We start from the raw sequence: 19,100 nt of genomic DNA, 5'->3' as shown, positions 1-19,100 counted from the left end.
TGTTTGCCCAGTCTGTGATTTTGTCAAGGTCTGCAGAGAGTGAGGAGGCTGCAGACTGCCGATCTGAGGGATGAAGAATGGAGCGACAGAGAGTAGAGTCGTCAGCAAAGAGATAGAGAGGATTTTCAAGAGAGTCAGAGAGATCATTGATGAAGACCAGAAAAAGCACAGGGCCCAGAACACTGCCTTGGGGAACTCCAGCCTGAACAGGAAGAGGAGATGAGAGAAACCCATTCAGGGCCACACGTTGACTACGACTACGTTGACCACACATTGCCATTATACAATGGACTACAAAATGTAAATGAATGAATGAATGAATGATCGTTTTAAGGCCATTTTCCCCGCTAGAGCGGGGGTTAGCCTTGCGGGCCCCATGACAATCATTGTTCCCTGTTTGAGGCAATGTTTTTTTTTTATGGCCGGATGCCCTTCCTGACGCCAACCCTTGGTCGCCTTTTGCGATGCGCAGGGATACGGTGTACCTATTCTAAACCGGGGTACACACCGTGATCATTTATCCCAGCCAGCTGGTACTTAATTTGCCGACCTCAGAAGGATGACAGGCTGAGTCAACCCCTCTGGCGTTAATTCAGTGATCGACCGGGATTCGAACCCAGGATCCTAGGATCCCAAGCCGGCACCCTAACCGCTAAGCCAACACCAGGACTACAAAATGTAAATGTTTCATGATATTTGTTATCTTATATCACCTTTATCTATCAATATTGTGGAAATGAAGATCAAATAGCTGTATGTTGAAATATGTTGAAAAAGTCAAAACTTTACATGGGGTGTACTTACTTTTTCACGTGACTGTATATATATATGTATATATATATATATATATTATATATATATATATATATATATATATATATATATATATATATATATATATATATATATATATATATATATATATATACATACAGTGATCCCTCGTTTATCGCGGGGGTTACGTTCCAGAACCCCCCCGCGATAGACGAAAATCCGCGAAGTAGCGACCATATTTTTATTTTATTATTTATATATATTTTAAAGCTTTATGACCCTCCCCACACTCTTATTAACCTTTCTCACACTCTTATTAACCTTTCCCATACTCTTATAAACACTTCCTATACTCTTAAACACTTTTTACACTCTTAAACATACGTAATTTTAACAACATATAAAATTCGAATGGGTACTCACCATTGAAGATACTGTAGCTACCCATGGGTCCCCCAAGCAAGACCAGCATCAGAATCTCCTTGCTCCAGCCGGTGACGTCACCGGCGGGGATCCCCGGCACCAGAGTGGCTGGTCACGTGACCGCTAAAGCGTGCCGCGCGTGCGGGTATAATCAGCTACACCTGTTGATCACGTGACCACCGAAGCATGCCACGCTTGAGAGGCGTGGCTTTCGGTTTCGGTTTCTGGTTGTGCTTTATAATGCAGCCCGATAAACGGGCTTTTCAGTGTTCCCGAGTTGGTTTTGAGAATAAATATCTTCTCGGACGAGTTTGTGTCTTTGTATCGAGTTTGACGAGTTTGTGTCTTTGTATCGAGTTTGACGAGTTTGACGAGTTTGTATCAAGCAAGAGCCCCGGCTCTTCAATACTACAACTTGCGTGATGAAGATGATGATGAATTAGCTGTGCAGTACTGATGACGATGAAGGTGATGACGATGATGAATGTACTGCACAGCCAGAAAGAGCATTACAGTTACCCATTATGTGGGTAACTAGCGCAAGTGGAAGCTGCCGCATCTGCGTTTTCCATACGCACGACTTTGTCTCTTTGTCTACTCTTCTACTGTACACTATGTACAGTAATTTATTTCTTGTAATATGTTTTAATTACTGTATTTTTCTTATTTTTTTACGTTTTTTAATTTTTTAGGCTAGAAAATGCTTATTTTACCACAAAAATATTTAAAATAATAGTATATAAAAATACATTTATACCGCAAAATCCCGCGATATAGCGAAAAATCCGCGATATAATTTTACATACACTAGCGAGAAAAACCCGCGATGTACCGAAGCCGCGAAAAGTGAACCGCGATATAGCGAGGGATGACTGTATATATATATATATATATATATATATATATATATATATATATATATATATATATATATATATATATATATATATACATATATACATATATATATATATATATATATATATACATATATACATATATATATATATATATATATATATATATATATATCTACATATATATATACATATATATATATATATACATATATATATATATATATATATATATATATATATATATATATATATATATATATATATATGTATATGTATATATATATATATATATATATATATATATATATATATATATATATATATATATTTTGTTGCAGTTTTTAGAACCTTCATTTTGTAAATTTAGTTGTAAAATCCCTTATAAATAACGCTTGTGTACATTTCCCCTTAATTGGCTGTTAATTGAAATAATTGCACCTTAGTCCACATTGCAACACGTAGCAAATCATAGGCCCTTTCGTAGTTATTTCATTATTGTGTGTTTCAGGTAAGGCCATGTTTCCAATAGATGAATCTCCGTTGCATCAAATCAAATAAGATAGGTCCCTTTTGTTCTTTTCAAAAAGGGTGCGAGTGGTTTTCCATTCCTGCAAGCCGCCATTGCCATGTGCTCATCTCGGAGAAGAAGGGGGGGGGGGGGGGGGCGTGGCACCTCATCGTCATCAGAGGTGGAGTCAGCCAGCCCTAACGGCCCATCAGCACCGCGGTGAGCGACCCAATAGGCGTGCCCTCGTAGCCCGCAGCTTGATTTTGGGGAGGGCAATAAAAGGAGGAGTGAGGGACTGCTTATGCAGATGAGTGAGGGAGCACGAACCAAGCAGTTCTGTGGAGGGAGGCGCTTGAGTGTTGTCCATGTTCGGAGTTCTGTGGAGTGAGGTGCGAGAGAGAGACGCTGCTTCAAACAGCCCCTGCCGCGTGCAGCTTTGACGCACTGCCACGAGCAACCCCGCCGTGTGAACCAGAGTGCGGGGAGTCGGCGGCCGCTCGCCTCCAGCCCTGCCGTTCTGCACGGACCTGAACCTCATCCTCCGGCCTGGACCGTTCGCTCCCTGAGCCATTCCTGCCTGCAATTTCCCTTTGTCGTGTAAGTCCATGGTCTGTCCTTTGTGTTGTCCCTGGGGTATAAGTTAAGCTTGTTCTAAGAATTGCACTGTCTTCTTCTTCTTCTGTAAATTACTTTCGTTTCTTTTCCTCTCCCTTGGTTTCTTTGGTTTTGTACATAATTAATAAATACCTGTTCCTCCTTACTTTGGTTTCTTTCTCATCCGACCGCTTTAGTGATTTCCCGATTGAGTACCTGTGGCACGATTTTGGCCGAACCGCTTCGCAATCGGGTTTAGTCTATTGCTAACGGCTCGGATGCCGGACTGCTAAACCGCTCGGCAAAATACCATCTTGTCCGGGATTCGAGCGGTACTTGTCTCCCTGTTTTGCGGAGGGATTGATAAAGGTATTCAGGCTAATACTGGACCAATAACCCTGATCAATCCCACCCCGCAAAGGAGCGTTACAAGTACTAGGACCGGTCGGACGGCCAGCTTAAAAAGACGAGGGGATTAAACCCCCCTCGGTAAGAGGAGTGCCGTCCCCCGGATCCGTAACAATATATATATTGTTGCGGATCCCACGTTTGTCGACGTACTAAGGGGGGTTTATGACCCTGTACCCCCTCGAACTCCGGGTCCACAGGCCGCCGACCACGACTAAACTCATGATCGATGGGTTGCTAAGCAACTCCAATCGCCAGTCTCCCAGCCACGCGCCGAAGCGTTTGCTGGTCAATGAATCCCAAATACCTTTGAGACATGCGGCCAGAGAAACCGGGGATTGAACCCTCACTTTCCACACCCTATGGCGTGCCGAGTGATTGCACTGTGTGGGAAGCGGCATTACCTTCCGTGATTGTCGGGCCTGATTCAAGCCAAATTCGGTCTCGGATGATGCTAGGCCAATGGAGAAAAAACGATCCGACCAGGTTTGAAAGAAACAACATGTACAACCTTTTATTTATAAGACAAAGAGAAAGAGACGGAGAGGCAGTCTTATTAATTCTTACCTACCTAAACCCAACAGGCACCTACACACACACACACACACACACACACACACACACACACACACACACACACACACACACACACACACACACACACACACGGAATGACACACATGTTAATTCCTACCGATATACGTGTCGACGCCGACTTGGGTCCGCCAGTTCCAGCGCGCAGCCCATGGCCGCTCAGGACGCACAGCTTGAAGGTCCGCACGAACGACGAACTTCAGCGCAGGAAAGGCGAACCAGCACGTCAGACAGCCAGCTTCAAGATCAATGGTGGGAGAGACCAACACTTGCCGGTCAGCCGGATCAGGGAGAGAGAGGAAGGAGATCATGCGAGGATCATCAGCGAGGATTCAGCAGCCAGGATTCAGCAGCCAGGCAGGATTCATCAATGAGCCAGAATTCAGCAGCCAGGCAGGATTCATCAGCGAGCCAGGACTCAGCAACCAGACAGGACTCAGCAACCAGACAGGACTCAGCAACCAGACAGGACTCAGCAACCAGACAGGACTCAGCAACCAGACAGGACTCAGCAACCAGACAGGACTCAGCAACCAGACAGGACTCAGCAACCAGACAGGACTCAGCAACCAGACAGGACTCAGCAACCAGACAGGACTCAGCAACCAGACAGGACTCAGCAGCCAGACAGGATTCAGCAACGAGCCAGGATTCAGCAGCCAGGCAGGATTCATCAGCTCGCCAGGACTCAGCAGCCAGACAGCACTCAGCAACGAGCCAGGACTCAGCAACCAGCCAGGACTCAGCAACCAGCCAGGACTCAGCAACCAGCCAGGACTCAGCAACCAGCTAGGACTCAGCAACCAGCCAGGACTCAGCAACCAGCCAGGACTCAGCAACCAGACAGGACTCAGCAGCCAGACAGGATTCATCAGCGAGCCAGGATGCAAAATGCGATGGGCATTGGCTTATATTGGGTGGCAAAAGCTCCCTGGAATGTTCAGTCCAGACCTGATTGCTTGTTCTGCCCGTCCTCGATCTCTCATTGGTCAAAGTTTGCCAGTGCAGGTTGCTGGTGCAAAGTCCAGAACTGATTGGTTGTTCTGCCCGTCCTTGATCTCTCATTGGTCAAAGTTTGCCGGTGCAAGTTGTTGGGGCAAAGTCCAGACCTGATTGGTTGTTCTGCCCGTCCTTGATCTCTCATTGGTCAAAGTTTGCCGGCGCAAGTTGCTGGGGCAAAGTCCAGACCTGATTGGTTGTTCTGCCTGTCTTCGATCTCTCATTGGTCCTGCGTGCCCACGACCTGTCATTGGCTGATCACTGGTGACGTGGGTGGTTCCTTTAGCTACGCCTTCCTGCACATCGTTTGAATTCCTGCCTAACTCCACTTCCGGTCTTCCGCTTCCGGACCTCCGCTTCCGGTCTTGCCGGCGAGGTTACGTTTTTTCGCAGCTGTCCATGCTCTCCACGCTATCGAAGTTAATAGTGGGGGGGCAAGTGGACACCTGTAGGATTTTCATGATGAGAAGGTGCCACATATTTTAATTCATTATCTAGGTACCAAAGTACATGAAAATGCATGTTGCCATTTTTGTAAGTGTGGCAGACGGCAGCCATCTTGGATTTCAAAATGGCCGATGTTTTGCCACTATTTTTCGCTTGGTTAGTTTCAATGAAAGTATTTTACCTCAATTTTGAAAGCAAAAGGATAGGTTTTCATTGTTGTTAATACTTCAAAATCAATGTAAGTAATATTTTGTTCAAATTACATACGATATCACCCATCCTGAAATTCAAAATGGCCGCCAAAAAGTTACAAATTGCATTAAAATTTAAGGGCCATGGTCCGATGAACAGCTTCATCCTAACATTGACCCCCAGATTTAACCGGACGTGGTATAAATTTTGATATGAGAAGAAAGCTGCTATTCTTCTCATTGACCCTGTGAAATTGTAGGGCTGCAAGATGTTTAGTTTGGATTTTGTACGCCAAAACTTGCTTACTATTGGTCAACCAATTAGTTGAACCACAGTATTCTATGGGGCTTGCAAATGCACATTTTTAGCTCTCTTGTCAAAACGATTGAAATACCAGCATGAAACTTCACAGGTGGGTTAGAGGGTCAAAGCCATTCAATCAATGTGAAAACTGCATGTGATGAAATCGGACCATCCCCCCTTTAGATATTGTGGTAACACGTGTTATCTAAAAACGATACCTACCGGTATTTTTCTCAAACTTTTTTTGCACAGTTAGACACTCATCAAAGCAACTGGTACTCAGATACACACCTTAGCTCGTATATAAAACGATAAACACAGTCACTTCTATGGACTTAATTTGTAGACTTTAACTCTACAAGCGACAATATTTAAATATCCATTTCAGAGGATAACAAATTTATGAGGTGCAGTATCATGCGCTCGCAGTACCAGCACACACCCCACATACCCCAGACACAATAGCCACACCCACATCTACTGTACACACCTTGCAACTGCATGTCCAACAAATGCAGTCTTAACCATGTAGAATGGAACTACATGAACTTGTTGCAAGTTTGCTACTTTCATAGCCGTATTAAACATCATCATCATCATCACTGTTCTCTTCATTGTCAGAGTCAACTTCGGGGTTAGAAGGAGCATTGTCGCATAGTTCTTCCCCTTCACAGCACGTACAAAATTCTGTGCAAAACAGTCCATTCTTTTTACACTTGCATTGGTGACTGGAACAGCGGGTCCGACCACATCCGCATTTCACTAACTGTGTGACGGCATCTGGAGCTGGAGGCAAAGGTGTCATCACTGCTACAACGATGTGTCATCAATCTGGAGCTGGAGGCAAAAGTGTCATCACTGCTACAAAAAAATGTGTCGTCAATGCTACAACGATGTCATGGTTGTCATCCAAATGATCTAAAACCTTCCAACATGTTATCTTGCCTTTGCCTGCAAACTTTCCGGTAATATCTGCCCCGGACAATGCATGGAATCCAGGAAGTGCTGCTGCTTTTGATGGCCCCAAAGTTTTATGTATTGGTCCAAGTTTGATTACTCTGTGGTTGTTTCCTGTACCAGTGTACCAGTTACCATACTAGTGTCTGCTGCAATATTTGGATAGCGCCTAATAGCCAGAACCAAGACATCCGTATCAGGAGAATAGATTCTCAATGAGGTAGCACCGTTGTTGGTGGCATCAACAGCATGTAGCATGAGCTTGGTATCTGCCTCTTCTTGGGAAATACTTAATAAGTCAACGCTCCTATGTGGATGATATATTATAATGGATGATATAGGCCTATGCTATGGGTGATAAGCTTTCCACATTAATTCATTAGCTTCTTATAAAAGCCTTTCTTGAAACTTTTTGCTGATGTATTTTCAAAGCTTTCTGGACATGTAAGCACAATTAAAAACAAGTACTGTAACTTAAACTTACCTTAGTAACAATATATGCTGTGATCACTTTGCATGACAATACAGCAGAAACTTCTGTCCAATGCCATGTGCTTATGGATGTAGTAGAGGCAGCAGGTAACCCAGATGCTGCCCTCCACAGCTAATTATTTGTTACGGATACTCAAAAGGGCCAATTTATTTAATATATTATTGTCTGTTAGAAGTAGCATCCCAAAGTTAGAAATAAGAAAAAAATACTCTATTACAATGGATTTAGAAGAATATTTAAATAAATAAACAGCTCATTTCAAATGGCGGCCATTTTTAAATTCAAAATGACCTTATAATTGTTTTAAATATGCATACAATGAATCATAATGTCTCTCCTTTCATGTTCACTCATATTATGGGATAAAATTTTGATATTATTTTAAAAATATGAGCAATAATTGTATTCATTGAAGAAAAAAGCATGATCATGGCAGCCAATTTGGAATTCAAAATGGCCGCCATTTGACAGCTCCAAAATTGGCAACATCAATTTTCCTGTTCCTAGGCATATGTAGAACATATCTAAATAGGTGGCAACTTCTCATCATGAAAGTTCTATGGGCCCATTGTCTCGGACCACCTGCCCCCCCACTATAAGTAATTGTTGCCATTTGTATTTTCGTCAAAACTGTATTTATTTTATGGTGTATGAACCTACAGTGGGTCACGAGGAAAAATCTTGGTGTAAATCTTTCATACCTGTATCGAAAATCGTGTTGATTCGTGTCGTGTCTTTTGAGGCCTTGTACCGTGTCCTACCTTGAGGCTTTGTTTTTCTCTCAGCGGTGCATCGATTGTGCTCCAATAACTTTCGTTCTCTGTTTTTCCCAATCTTTTCACCCCTTAGCCTACTTCCTTGTTTAAAATCTCAACTCAAAAAAAAGCAAAAAACAAAAAACATTTCCTTCTCTGTTCTTATTCGTTGTTCTTATTCGTTTATTTGTTGTTCTTATTCGTTCGTTCGTTCTTCGACCACGTGTTTCTCCTCCATTTCCCCAGATAGTTTTCACTGTTAAACTTTAAAATGTTTAAACTCTCCCCTGAAGTACTGTATTCTGTCGTATATTATAACACCTTTTTCTTCTTCTTCTTTTAAAGGTTGCTTTCGACTTGCTCACCAAATCTATTCATCCCAATAAAAAATTCCATTTCTTACAGTGCCTCTTTCATACATTCCCTAAACTCACCTGCACTCCACCCCCCCTCCAGCGTCCTTAAACGTATTTTTAACTCGAAGGTCACAAGAAACTCATTTTGCAATAAATGTTCATTTCCCATTAATCGTAGACTTTCCAAAATCCAATCTCACCCCTCCCCTCCAAATCTTCCCCATCTCCCATCCCTTTCAAATCCCTCCCCTTGTCCCTTCCCTCCTAAACTCCCCCCAACCCCTCCCCTCATAAACTCCCCTCACCCCTCCCCTTCAAATCTCTCCACCCTCATTTCTTCTCCATTTCCCCCCTCTCACCCCTCCTCCTCAAAGCGTCCTCCCCACTTCTTCCCCCTTCCAGCTCTCACCTCCATCTCCCCAAACCTTCTGCCTCGCTCTGCCCCCTCCTCAAATAACATCTCATTGTGCCTCACCCAATCACCATCAAACCTTTTGTACGCCCCATCCTTCCCTTTCTCCGAGCTATTCTGAAATCTCTGACACACCTTCAACAGCTCTTCCTACCGCTTCCACATCTTACCCTACCCCTCCTCCCCCCTGTTCTGTATCCGATGCCCCCCCCTTCCTCTTCATTAACGGTATGGACCTCAAACATCCGGGGCCTTCGTTCAAACATAACTGATCTCTCCATACAGGTTGCTTCTGACAAACCAGACGTGATCTGCTCAACAGAAACTTTCCTCCATGATGTCTCTGCTTCCTTAGTATCTCTCCCGGGTTACTCCCTCCTCCAGTATGATAGACCTGAGCCTCGTCCTGGAGGTGGGGTTGCTATCTTTATCAAAAACTCTCTTTCTCACTCGCCCTGCACTGCCCTCTCTCCACCTCACCCCCAAGAATACCTCTGGCTACGGCTTCCCCTTCGCTCCCACCTCTTGTTCATATGTGTGTTGTACCGTCCACCAAACAGTGATGACTCCATCTACATCTGGCTGTCTGATAATATGGACCAACTTCTATCGACTCATCCCAACTCTCTCTTCCTCATATGTGGTGATTTCAATTGTCACCATGCCAGTTGGCTGGGTGTGGGTACCTCTCTCACCAGCCAAGGCTCCTCAGCAAAGGACTTCTGCGACTCACTGGGACTGACACAATCTGTCAATTTCCCGACCCGGATCTCAGTCAACGGAGCATCTTCTCTTCTGGACTTGGTTATGACTAACTTCCCTGAAAATGTCTGCTGCTCTTCTTCTGCTCCAATCCGCTCATCTGATCATGTGTTTGTTAAAGTGGACTTCTCTCTGACCATTCTCAGGGAGCCTCCTCCGCGTCGACGAGTCTGGCATTTCACTCAGGCCAACTGGCACGGTCTTCAAGCAGCCATCAATCGTCTGGATTAGTCTCCCATCTCCACTGCCTCTGACATCAATTCTTCCTGGGAATTCTTCCAAAGCAAACTGCTCTCTCTTATGCGCAGATTTATCCCATCTCGTCTTCTGTTGTCATACCCTTCCTCCCGTCCATGGTACATGGAATCTTGTGGTGAGGCTGTTGCCCAGAAACAACTTGCCTTTGCCTCTTGGAAGGCAAATCCAACTGAAGGCAATCTCAGTTCCTTCCACCAAGCTCGGTACAAGTGTGTGTCTACCCTCAGGAGTGCCAGGAAACAATATCTCTCCGTTCTCAAGACCGAACTCTCTTATCTGTCTCCTTCCTCCAAATCCTGGTGGCGTCTGGTCAAATCCAGACGCCTCAACTCTGTGTTTGCCTCTAAATCTTGTGTCCCAAACCCATCCCTCTCTGTACCCACCGTACCCAGTCGTTCCCAGCTCCTCCTGGACTCTGTGTCCTTTGCTCCTGACAAGGTGGAAAAGTTTCTGTCAACTCTCGACTCTGATTCTGCAACTGGACCTGAGGGCATCAGCCCACGGGTCCTAAAATCCTGTTCTTCCGCTCTTTCACTCCCTCTCTCCATTCTCTTCACCCTCTCTTTTTCTCAAGGTCATCTGCCATCTGCTTGGAAATCAGCAAACATTACCGCTTTACACAAAAAAGGTGCAAAAACAGATCCTTGCAACTACAGACCAATCAGCCTGCTCCCAATTATCAGCAAAGTCATGGAATCCATCATTGCTTCAGATATGAAATCTTTCCTCTTCTCCAATGGCTTGATCTCTGATCATCAATTTGGTTTCAGACCAGGTCACTCTACTCTGGACATGCTGCTTCTGCTGTCTCAACAATGGATGGAAATCCTCAATGCCAAACAGGAAATCAGAGCTGTCTCCCTTGACATATCACGTGCCTTCGATACGGTCTGGCACCCAGCTCTGCTCACCAAACTCTCCTATGGTATCCATGGAAATCTCCATGCATGGCTTGCAGACTTCCTCTCTGGTCATAGTCAACGTGTGGCCCTGAATGGATTTCTCTCATCTCCCCTTCCTGTTCAGGCTGGAGTTCCCCAAGGCAGGGTTCTGGGCCCTGTGCTTTTTCTGGTCTTTATCCATGATCTCTCCGACTCTGGAAAATCCTCTCTATCTCTTTGCTGATGACTCAACTCTCTGCCGCTCCATTCCTCTTCCCTCAGATCGGCAGTCTGCAGCCTCCTCACTCTCTGAAGACCTGGACAAAATCACAGACTGGTCAAACAAGTGGAACATGTCTTTCAATCCTGACAAAACTCACACTCTTACTATGTCTCTCCGAAAAGATCGACTGGACAACCCTCCCATCTACTTTCTCAACAATCCTCTCCAAGAAGTTCTGTCGCTCAAGCTTTTGGGTCTCACTATCTGCCATGGTCTTTCGTGGGAAAACCACATTTCCAAGCTGGCCTCCAAAGCCAGTCGCCGACTGGGCATCCTCCATCGTGCGAAGTCCTTCCTAGGCACACCTGAGCTCCTCACCACATACAAGGCTTTCATCCGCAGCTCAATGGAATACTGTTCTCCCCTATGGGCCGGTGCTCCTGCCTCACACCTAGCTCGGCTTCACGCTGCTGAAACCAAAGCTTTCAGAATCAATGGAATCTCCCGCGATGAAGCCATGTCTGAGGGCCTTTCACTCACTCACCGCAGGCAGGTAGGTGGTCTTTCTGTCTTCTACCGACTCCTCGCCAGCCTGTCTCCCCCAGCTCTCTCTGTGCTCTGTCCCCCAAATATTCCTACAGGTCGCACAAGATCTGCCAGCAACCCTCTGATGGTTAAACTGCCGAAATCTCGGCTCTCTGCTCACCTTCACTTTTTCATTTCTCTTTTCTCCTGCCTCTGGAACAAACTCCCACACTCCCTTCAATCCCATTCCTCCCTCCAGGTCTTTAAAACAGCTGTTCACCACCATCTCTTATCTTCCCCCATCCAAAACCTTGATCTTTTCTACCCCCATTAATTCACCCCAGATCCACCTTGTTTGAAATTCCAACTTCTTTCCTGGAAGTCCTGGCAGTGTCCATATGTTTTATACCTCTCCCACCCCCCCTTCCCATGCCTCCCCCCCCCAAAGCCCTCTCCCTCCCACAGATCTCTCGGTGTCTCCATGTCTCTCGGTCCCTGCTCTCAAATGTTGTGTTTGTGTCCTTCCCCCTCTCTCCCCATCTTGTCTACCGCTCCCGATGTTATATGTTTTATGTGTCGGTTTTTCTTTCTGTGTGATTAATGTTCGCTCTTTCACGAGCCTCGATCTTGTATTCAAAAAAAAAGAAAGAAAGAAAGAAAGAAAAAAGCACGTATGCATTCCCCTTATCCCTTACCTGATAACACCCGTCCTCAGATGCCTGACAACAATGACAACACCTTTACATTAAATTGATCCTGACACCTGCAGGAAGAAATGAGAGTGTGGTAAGAGTGATTAAGAAATTAAGAGTATGAGAGATTAAGTGTAGGGTCTACTTCGCACCCGGAACACCTTCTGTAACCTCAACAGAGGCTACCGTACCCACTGCTCGGTTGTTCGGGCTGGCTTCCCTCTGGACCCCCTCCTCTACAGTGGTGGGGCCTATTATCTGTGGGAACTGCACGATGTTCGCAAGCAGAACAAGATGATCTGCATGTCTGTGGGGATATCGTGCCGTCGTTCAGGGGCAGGCGGTGACTTTGAGGCAGCATGAAGATAGTTCTATTTATTCAGATTTCTCTTTAGTTCTCTTCTGGTAAGGCAAAGCTCTGTTCTGTGTCGTTCTTTCTGTGTGCTCCCCATTTTTATTCATTCCTCCTCCTCGTTTCCTCGGCCTGGCATCCCCTTATTGGCACAGGGCTTGCGGGGGCAGATGAATGGCCGTGATGGTCATTGGTGGGGACCCGCTTCCTTCGCTGTGGCAGCACCTGATTGGCGGAGTGGCGGGCAGCGGTGCCTTGCATGTGGAAGTGGGAGTGGGGCAGAGGGCTTTGAAAGTTGCACTCATTTACTTTGAAATTGCACTTGCCTCCCTTGAGATCGCATTCACCTTTCTGCTAAAGAACATGTCGATGAAGAACTAGATAGTACATGTCGATGTGAGTTCGAGTGTGTTTAGCATGAAATGGTGCGATGTGAAGTTAAAGACAGAAACGACATGAACTTGATTTAACTCGCATTCCCAACACACATCTATCCACATATACACGATAGATACAACTCGATTGCGAAACAGAATGCTATGGCATAACTTACGTTTTCATTTTTCGTGTATGTGCGTTATTCCCCCGGAGGTGCACGGTCACAAACACGAAGTCACAGTCACAAAATGTAGTATGATTATGCATACATCTCAAGATATTCTGTACAAGCTAAGGGATATTCAAAAGGTTTTCTTTCAACAATGTGAGAATCGTCTTGCATCAGCAAAACTCTGTGCTTGTGTTTGTCATTATTGCACCCCCCAACCTCCCTCAGAAGTGGGTATGTTTTTTAATGTCATGGAAATATGTCATGTTTTACCCTAATGTTATAAGAGGGAGTGAATAGTTAAAGTGAATTTTTTAAATTGCTAAATGTATGATTTATTATTGCACGTAAAACGAATTGCATAATCTCAGGAAAAGTACCTTGAGACTTCAGTACACTTTTGCCAACGTTAACCAGCATGCTTGCTTCCTCAAAAAAGGCCTTTTCTTGTTGCCACGCCAAAGTTTTTAAATCTTCAAATTTCTGCCCCAGACAGATTCATCTCGCTCAGATAAAATCATAGCATCTTCAGCCATGAGATGCGGTTATTCCAAAGTGATAAAGACTTTATTCAAAATGTCTTTTCCCTTTTACAAGAACAAGGCTCATGGAAGAGCAAGGTTAAATTGACAGTGGGGTAGTAGGGCAACAAATGGGCACAGCCAACATAGGGATTAACAAGCAGGAAAGGAAAAGAGGGTAGGGAGTGGGAGAGTCAGAGATACACACAGGCAGACATTGAAATCAGCAGATTCAAATGTCACCACATGGCAAATCTTTCATTTTGCACTTGCATTGTGGACACCCAAACCCTGTATAAGCAACATCTAATAAGGTTTTGGCACACGTCTGCAAAATGACGCAATTGAAGAACACCGAGAGGAACCAGGCAATTGAAATGCTGGAATGTAACACAGACTTGTTGTTCATTGGTTAAATGTCCACCCACCAACCATTTCTCGACGGGGAGACCAATGCAACATGACAGGGCGAGTCGATGATCATTCTCATCCCATTGCACCACATGTGACGACGGTAAGACAAGACCGTGACATCCGCTTCCAGCACCTGCACAATAAGTTCCAGACAGCTATAGATACTGCCAATGCCATCTTTGGAACAATGCATCCAATTATTAGGATCAAACCTGTCTGAAGATGTCTTGCCGCGTATGGTCTATCGTGGCAAATTGAACGCGACTGTGCACATACAGATACATAGGACTCCCCTTCCACCTTTCTGGCCTCTTCTGTAGGGTGTGGGTGTTTCTCGACTAGTCCCTTAATTTGCCGATCTGTAATGCTCCTAGGTAAATGCCAGTGAACCTGCCCCATATGACATTGTATTTGACACGTCTCAATGGCACTTCTTGACTTTTGCTCAAGAATAGCTCTGCTCATGGCAACATTGAAAGTTTGTATCCTACAAAATTGTTTTTTATGTTGTGATATTGATATTTATTTTGAAAACAAAAATTTGTGCCACAAATCTTCTTCTTTTTTTTTTCTTTCTTTTTTTAAAACTTTATGACGACCACTAATGTATCCTTAAATCACTTTTTATGTTCGGAATTATGTTAGTATTGAGTATGGTTTCATGATGATGAATGAGATTTTGTTTTGCAAGAATATGTTTGATGACTAATGTGTGTTGTATGGTGTAGGGTCCAGAATGCTGTTCAGATTTCTCCATCTCCTTTCATTACGTGGACTGGGTTAGGATGTACGTGCTTGAGTACTATAGCCTGCACCTGCGAGCATATGGCTTCCAGAGTCAGTATGTCGCTCCACTCTCACCTAATATCCAAAACGCTTTGAGGAACAGGACTAGAGACAAGGCTACAAAGAATCAAGTGGAACCAACCAAGAAAGCTGAACCTGAGAAAGAACAAATGAAGAACGATATTCAAGCAGTCCCGCAAAGGGAAGACAAAGCGAAGGATGCACAAGATGAAGTCAACGAAGAGGGTAATAATATGGTTGATCGTGAACCAAAACATGATGAACAAAAACAACCGATAAAACTTGAGAACACCAATGAGAATGCTCAATAAAGACGGATGTGGATTGCTGTCAATTGTTTCCTTCAATATGGCAGTCTTCAAACTCACTGATACCCTTGTGCTGCTGAATCAAATGAGGACTTTGAGAAAGGCGTGATCCATTGTGCCACGGCCTCTTGACGTCGTCCTTCCTGAAACAGCCTGAAAACAAATTTGCCTTCTTGGAATACAACGGGGATAAAGTGGGTGTTTCGGGAGTGTAACCGGTACCCTCGATTACGAATTCATTGCACTTCAGCGCTTTTCTTTGAACATACTGTTGATTTCAAATGCTCAAGGAAGATGTATTTTTATACTGTTCATTTAAGCCTGACTTTCTGGAAGTTGAGTTCCTCTTCTTCATTTTCTTTATACTATGCTGCACATCAGTCATAATCATAACTGAGTGAAAACTTTGATTTGGTTTAATGCGTAAGAGGGAGTGAAAATAGACTATTGCACAAGGTGGCTAATCGTATTTTGATCCGGAAAGGGTTAACGCTCCAAACGTAGGCTTCTTGCTTCCCATGGCGCTCAGCGTTCCTCAATCGACCTGTCGATTTCATCCATCGTCTACTTGTCTGCCGACGCAGATCGACACTAGCTAGCCTTCATGAGCAAGAGTTGTTCTTCAATCGTACTCGATGGCCCGGTTTCGAAATTCGTATCACAAGTTCTTTGCAGGTTTTTGCAACAGGATATACATTTGGATAAAATGTCGAACCAAAAACGTTTATGAGAATGGGGTAGTTTTTTCAGGATTATTGCATCATCTTAAGATGATGGAGTCATTTTACTGAGATGGTGGTGGAACGTTTTTCATTTGTCGCAGTTTTAATGGTGGGCGGAAGATGTACAACTTTTTGAATGTATGTGATTAATGATTATACAGAGCTAGGAGGCAGGTTTTACCAACTTTGTACAAGTGCAAGTTTTTGCAACGTGTGTATTAAATTGTACAACCCGAGTAGCTTACCGCTACAGGGTGATCCAAACATTTGAAGGTCAAAATATTTGTGATAAGCAGTCAAAACGTAATGAAGATATTGAGAAGGGTGGTGGTGGGGCTACATCTCTGAGCCTTTTGATTACCATTTGAGCAGAAGAGCTTTACAAACTAATTAATTTCCCAGGCAAACCATTTCTTCTACCATATGCAGCTCAAACATCTAATCATTCCTTCATTACCCTCGCTAGAGGAGAGGGGTATTTCATTTGAGTCCGCTGGTCTGTCCGCACAGAATAAATATGATTTTCTCTGCAACCGTTGGTCCGATTGACAGGAAATTTTCACCGTAGGTGCAACTCCACCTGTGTAATTTTTCAATGATACTTATGACGTCATGGGTCACGTGGTTTGCCACCACCTTGGAAAAACCGAAAAACTTTGCACCTCTATATCTCTGAAAGCGCTGAATAAAAAAAAAATTGAGACATGGTTTATTGTAAAGAACCCTCCATGGGGATTAAAATATGTTAATGATGATGTCATAGGTGCCTCCATTATGACGTCATAATTCGACGAGTACAAAACTTCATCCTATCAAGATTAAATTTCTTGAGCATAATCTAGGAATAAATTAGTTTAGGAAAAAAAAAAAGATGACGTCATCGGTCACGTAGTTCGGTCGCCATCTTGGAAAAACCTAAAAACTCTGCACCTCTATATCTCTGAAAGCGCTCAACACAAAAAATGGAGACATGGCTCATTGTAAAGAACTCTCCATGGGGAATAACATATGTTAATGATGATGTCATAGGTGCCTCCATTATGACGTTATAATTCGACAAATACAAATACAACGTTATAATTCGACAAACTAGTTTAGAAAAAAAAAAAAGATGACGTCATCGGTCACGTAGTTCGGCCGCCATCTTGGAAAAACCTAAAAACTTTGCACCTCTATATCTCTGAAAGCGCTCAACACAAAAAATGGAGACATGGCTCATTGTAAAGAACTCTCCATGGGGAATAACATATGTTAATGATGATGTCATAGGTGCCTCCATTATGACGTTATAATTCGACAAATACAAATACAACGTTATAATTCGACAAACTAGTTTAGAAAAAAAAAAATGATGACGTCATTGGTCACGTGGTTCGGCCGCCATATTAGTTTTAACACAAAAGCCTTAAAAACCACTTAAAATACATCCTGGGGAGGGTTTGCAATCTCTGATTGCTCTTTCTAGTTTTGTTCTTGTCCACCATGTGTTACATGAGCCTCAAGTTAACAAAACTCTTTCTTGGAAAAAGGGAAAATATCACTTCACCTTCTTTCCAATGGTGGTTAGCATACCTCAATATTTGTTCAAGACAATTGGGCCCTTGTTTCTTTCCGCTGACACAGACCGAATCTAGTCATTACAAAGACTAGTTTAACGTGGAGTTAACAAACTGACTTTGTATAATACCCCAGGAAAGTAAAGAACATCAGCCACAGCTTTCAAATAAACATTTTGTCAAAAATATCTGCAAATGTGGGACTTTCGTGAAATGTATTGCTTGTATTATCTCAACCAGAATCAGTGACATAATGGTTAGTGTCCGCTCCGAGTCTGGGAGGTCGGCGGTTTGAACCCTGGCTGAGTCGTAGCATAGATGTTACAAAATGCTGCGTGCTGCTTCCTTGCTTGATACTGAGCATTTAAAAGGATAGAGTACAAACAATGCTCGGAAGGCAATGGCAAACCTCCCAGTATACACCTTGCCAAGAAACTGCTTCGGCAGCACCAATGGACTGTAGAGAGTATCGTCCATCCAGATTTTAAAAACTCCTGACCGCTGATATGCCCTCCGTATGAAAACTCTCATTTCATCCCTTCCTTGACTTGCAGCCATCTTGAGCAATGAAATGATGAAGTTGTTGGCTCAATGTGACCTTCTATCAATATTAAGACAACATTGCCGTGATTGGTTCTAAAAGTGATTGTTTTAATTATTGTGCAAACAGTCGAGGATAGTTTTGAAATCGAACTCTGATGAATCTTTAAATTCTTTTGATTTAAAATTACATTTTCTATCTTGAACTTGCCCATTTTTAAAGCTACCTTTTTAGTTGTATGGGTAGTCGACTCTTGTGCTTGTGCAACAAAGGAGTCTGTAAACCTGTGGATGGCAAAAAAAAAAATTCTGAAATAATTGTAGTCATTTTTCCACAATTTCTTTGAATGGTTTAATTATAAATTATTGCATGGAATAAATTGTATGTAAAAATTATGTTTTTGTTTGCAGATTTTAATGCACTTATTACTGCTGAAATATGAATAAAACTATTTTCTTGAGTATTACCTTTTTGAAGATGATTACCTGTTCTGTATGAGGTGCCAATGAGGCTATTGAGGAACACTATTCAGCATTAACTTGTAATCAGCGAACTGTTACAATGGTTTCCCCAGTAAGACAGTTTATGTAAACCGGCAACAGAACTGGTCCCAAACTGCTGCCTTGGTTCAGCTGGCTACCATGGTCTAGAAAGGTGAGCATAAACCACCAAGAGCGGCATGCTGCTTCAGCATCATTACATGTGAAATCCTATCAAAATCTTTTTTTGTAGATAACATCAGTTTTGTTTTGCTCTCAGTTTTGTCATCAGTTTTGCTCTCTTCCATAAAAAACAAAAAAAAAACACATTTAGAGGCCATTTTTCCCCGCAAAGTGGGGGTTGGCCTTTTTCGGGGACCGTGGTTGTTGTTGTTTTTTGGTCCCCTTTTTGAAGCAATGTTTTACGGCCGGATGCC

General features: G+C 43.4%; 1 protein-coding gene across 1 annotated transcript in view; it reads left to right on the top strand.

Annotated features, from left to right (window-relative positions):
* The window catches only part of C1GALT1 (core 1 synthase, glycoprotein-N-acetylgalactosamine 3-beta-galactosyltransferase 1), a 69,199-nt gene extending 50,549 nt beyond the window's left edge, over window positions 1–18,650 (top strand). The window contains exon 5 of the mRNA XM_068131189.2: window positions 14,979–18,650. Within this exon, the coding sequence (XP_067987290.2) occupies window positions 14,979–15,368 (390 nt within the window). The 3' untranslated portion in view covers window positions 15,369–18,650. The remainder of the gene's footprint in view (window positions 1–14,978) is intronic.
* The last annotated feature ends 450 nt before the right edge of the window (window positions 18,651–19,100 follow it).

Source organism: Myxine glutinosa, chromosome 1, assembly GCF_964187855.1.
Source record: "Myxine glutinosa chromosome 1, kmMyxGlut1.1, whole genome shotgun sequence".
In the NCBI taxonomy this organism is placed as follows: domain Eukaryota; kingdom Metazoa; phylum Chordata; class Myxini; order Myxiniformes; family Myxinidae; genus Myxine; species Myxine glutinosa.
The sequence above is the reverse complement of the archived record's forward strand: the minus strand, read 5'-3'. Positions and strand labels throughout refer to the sequence as shown.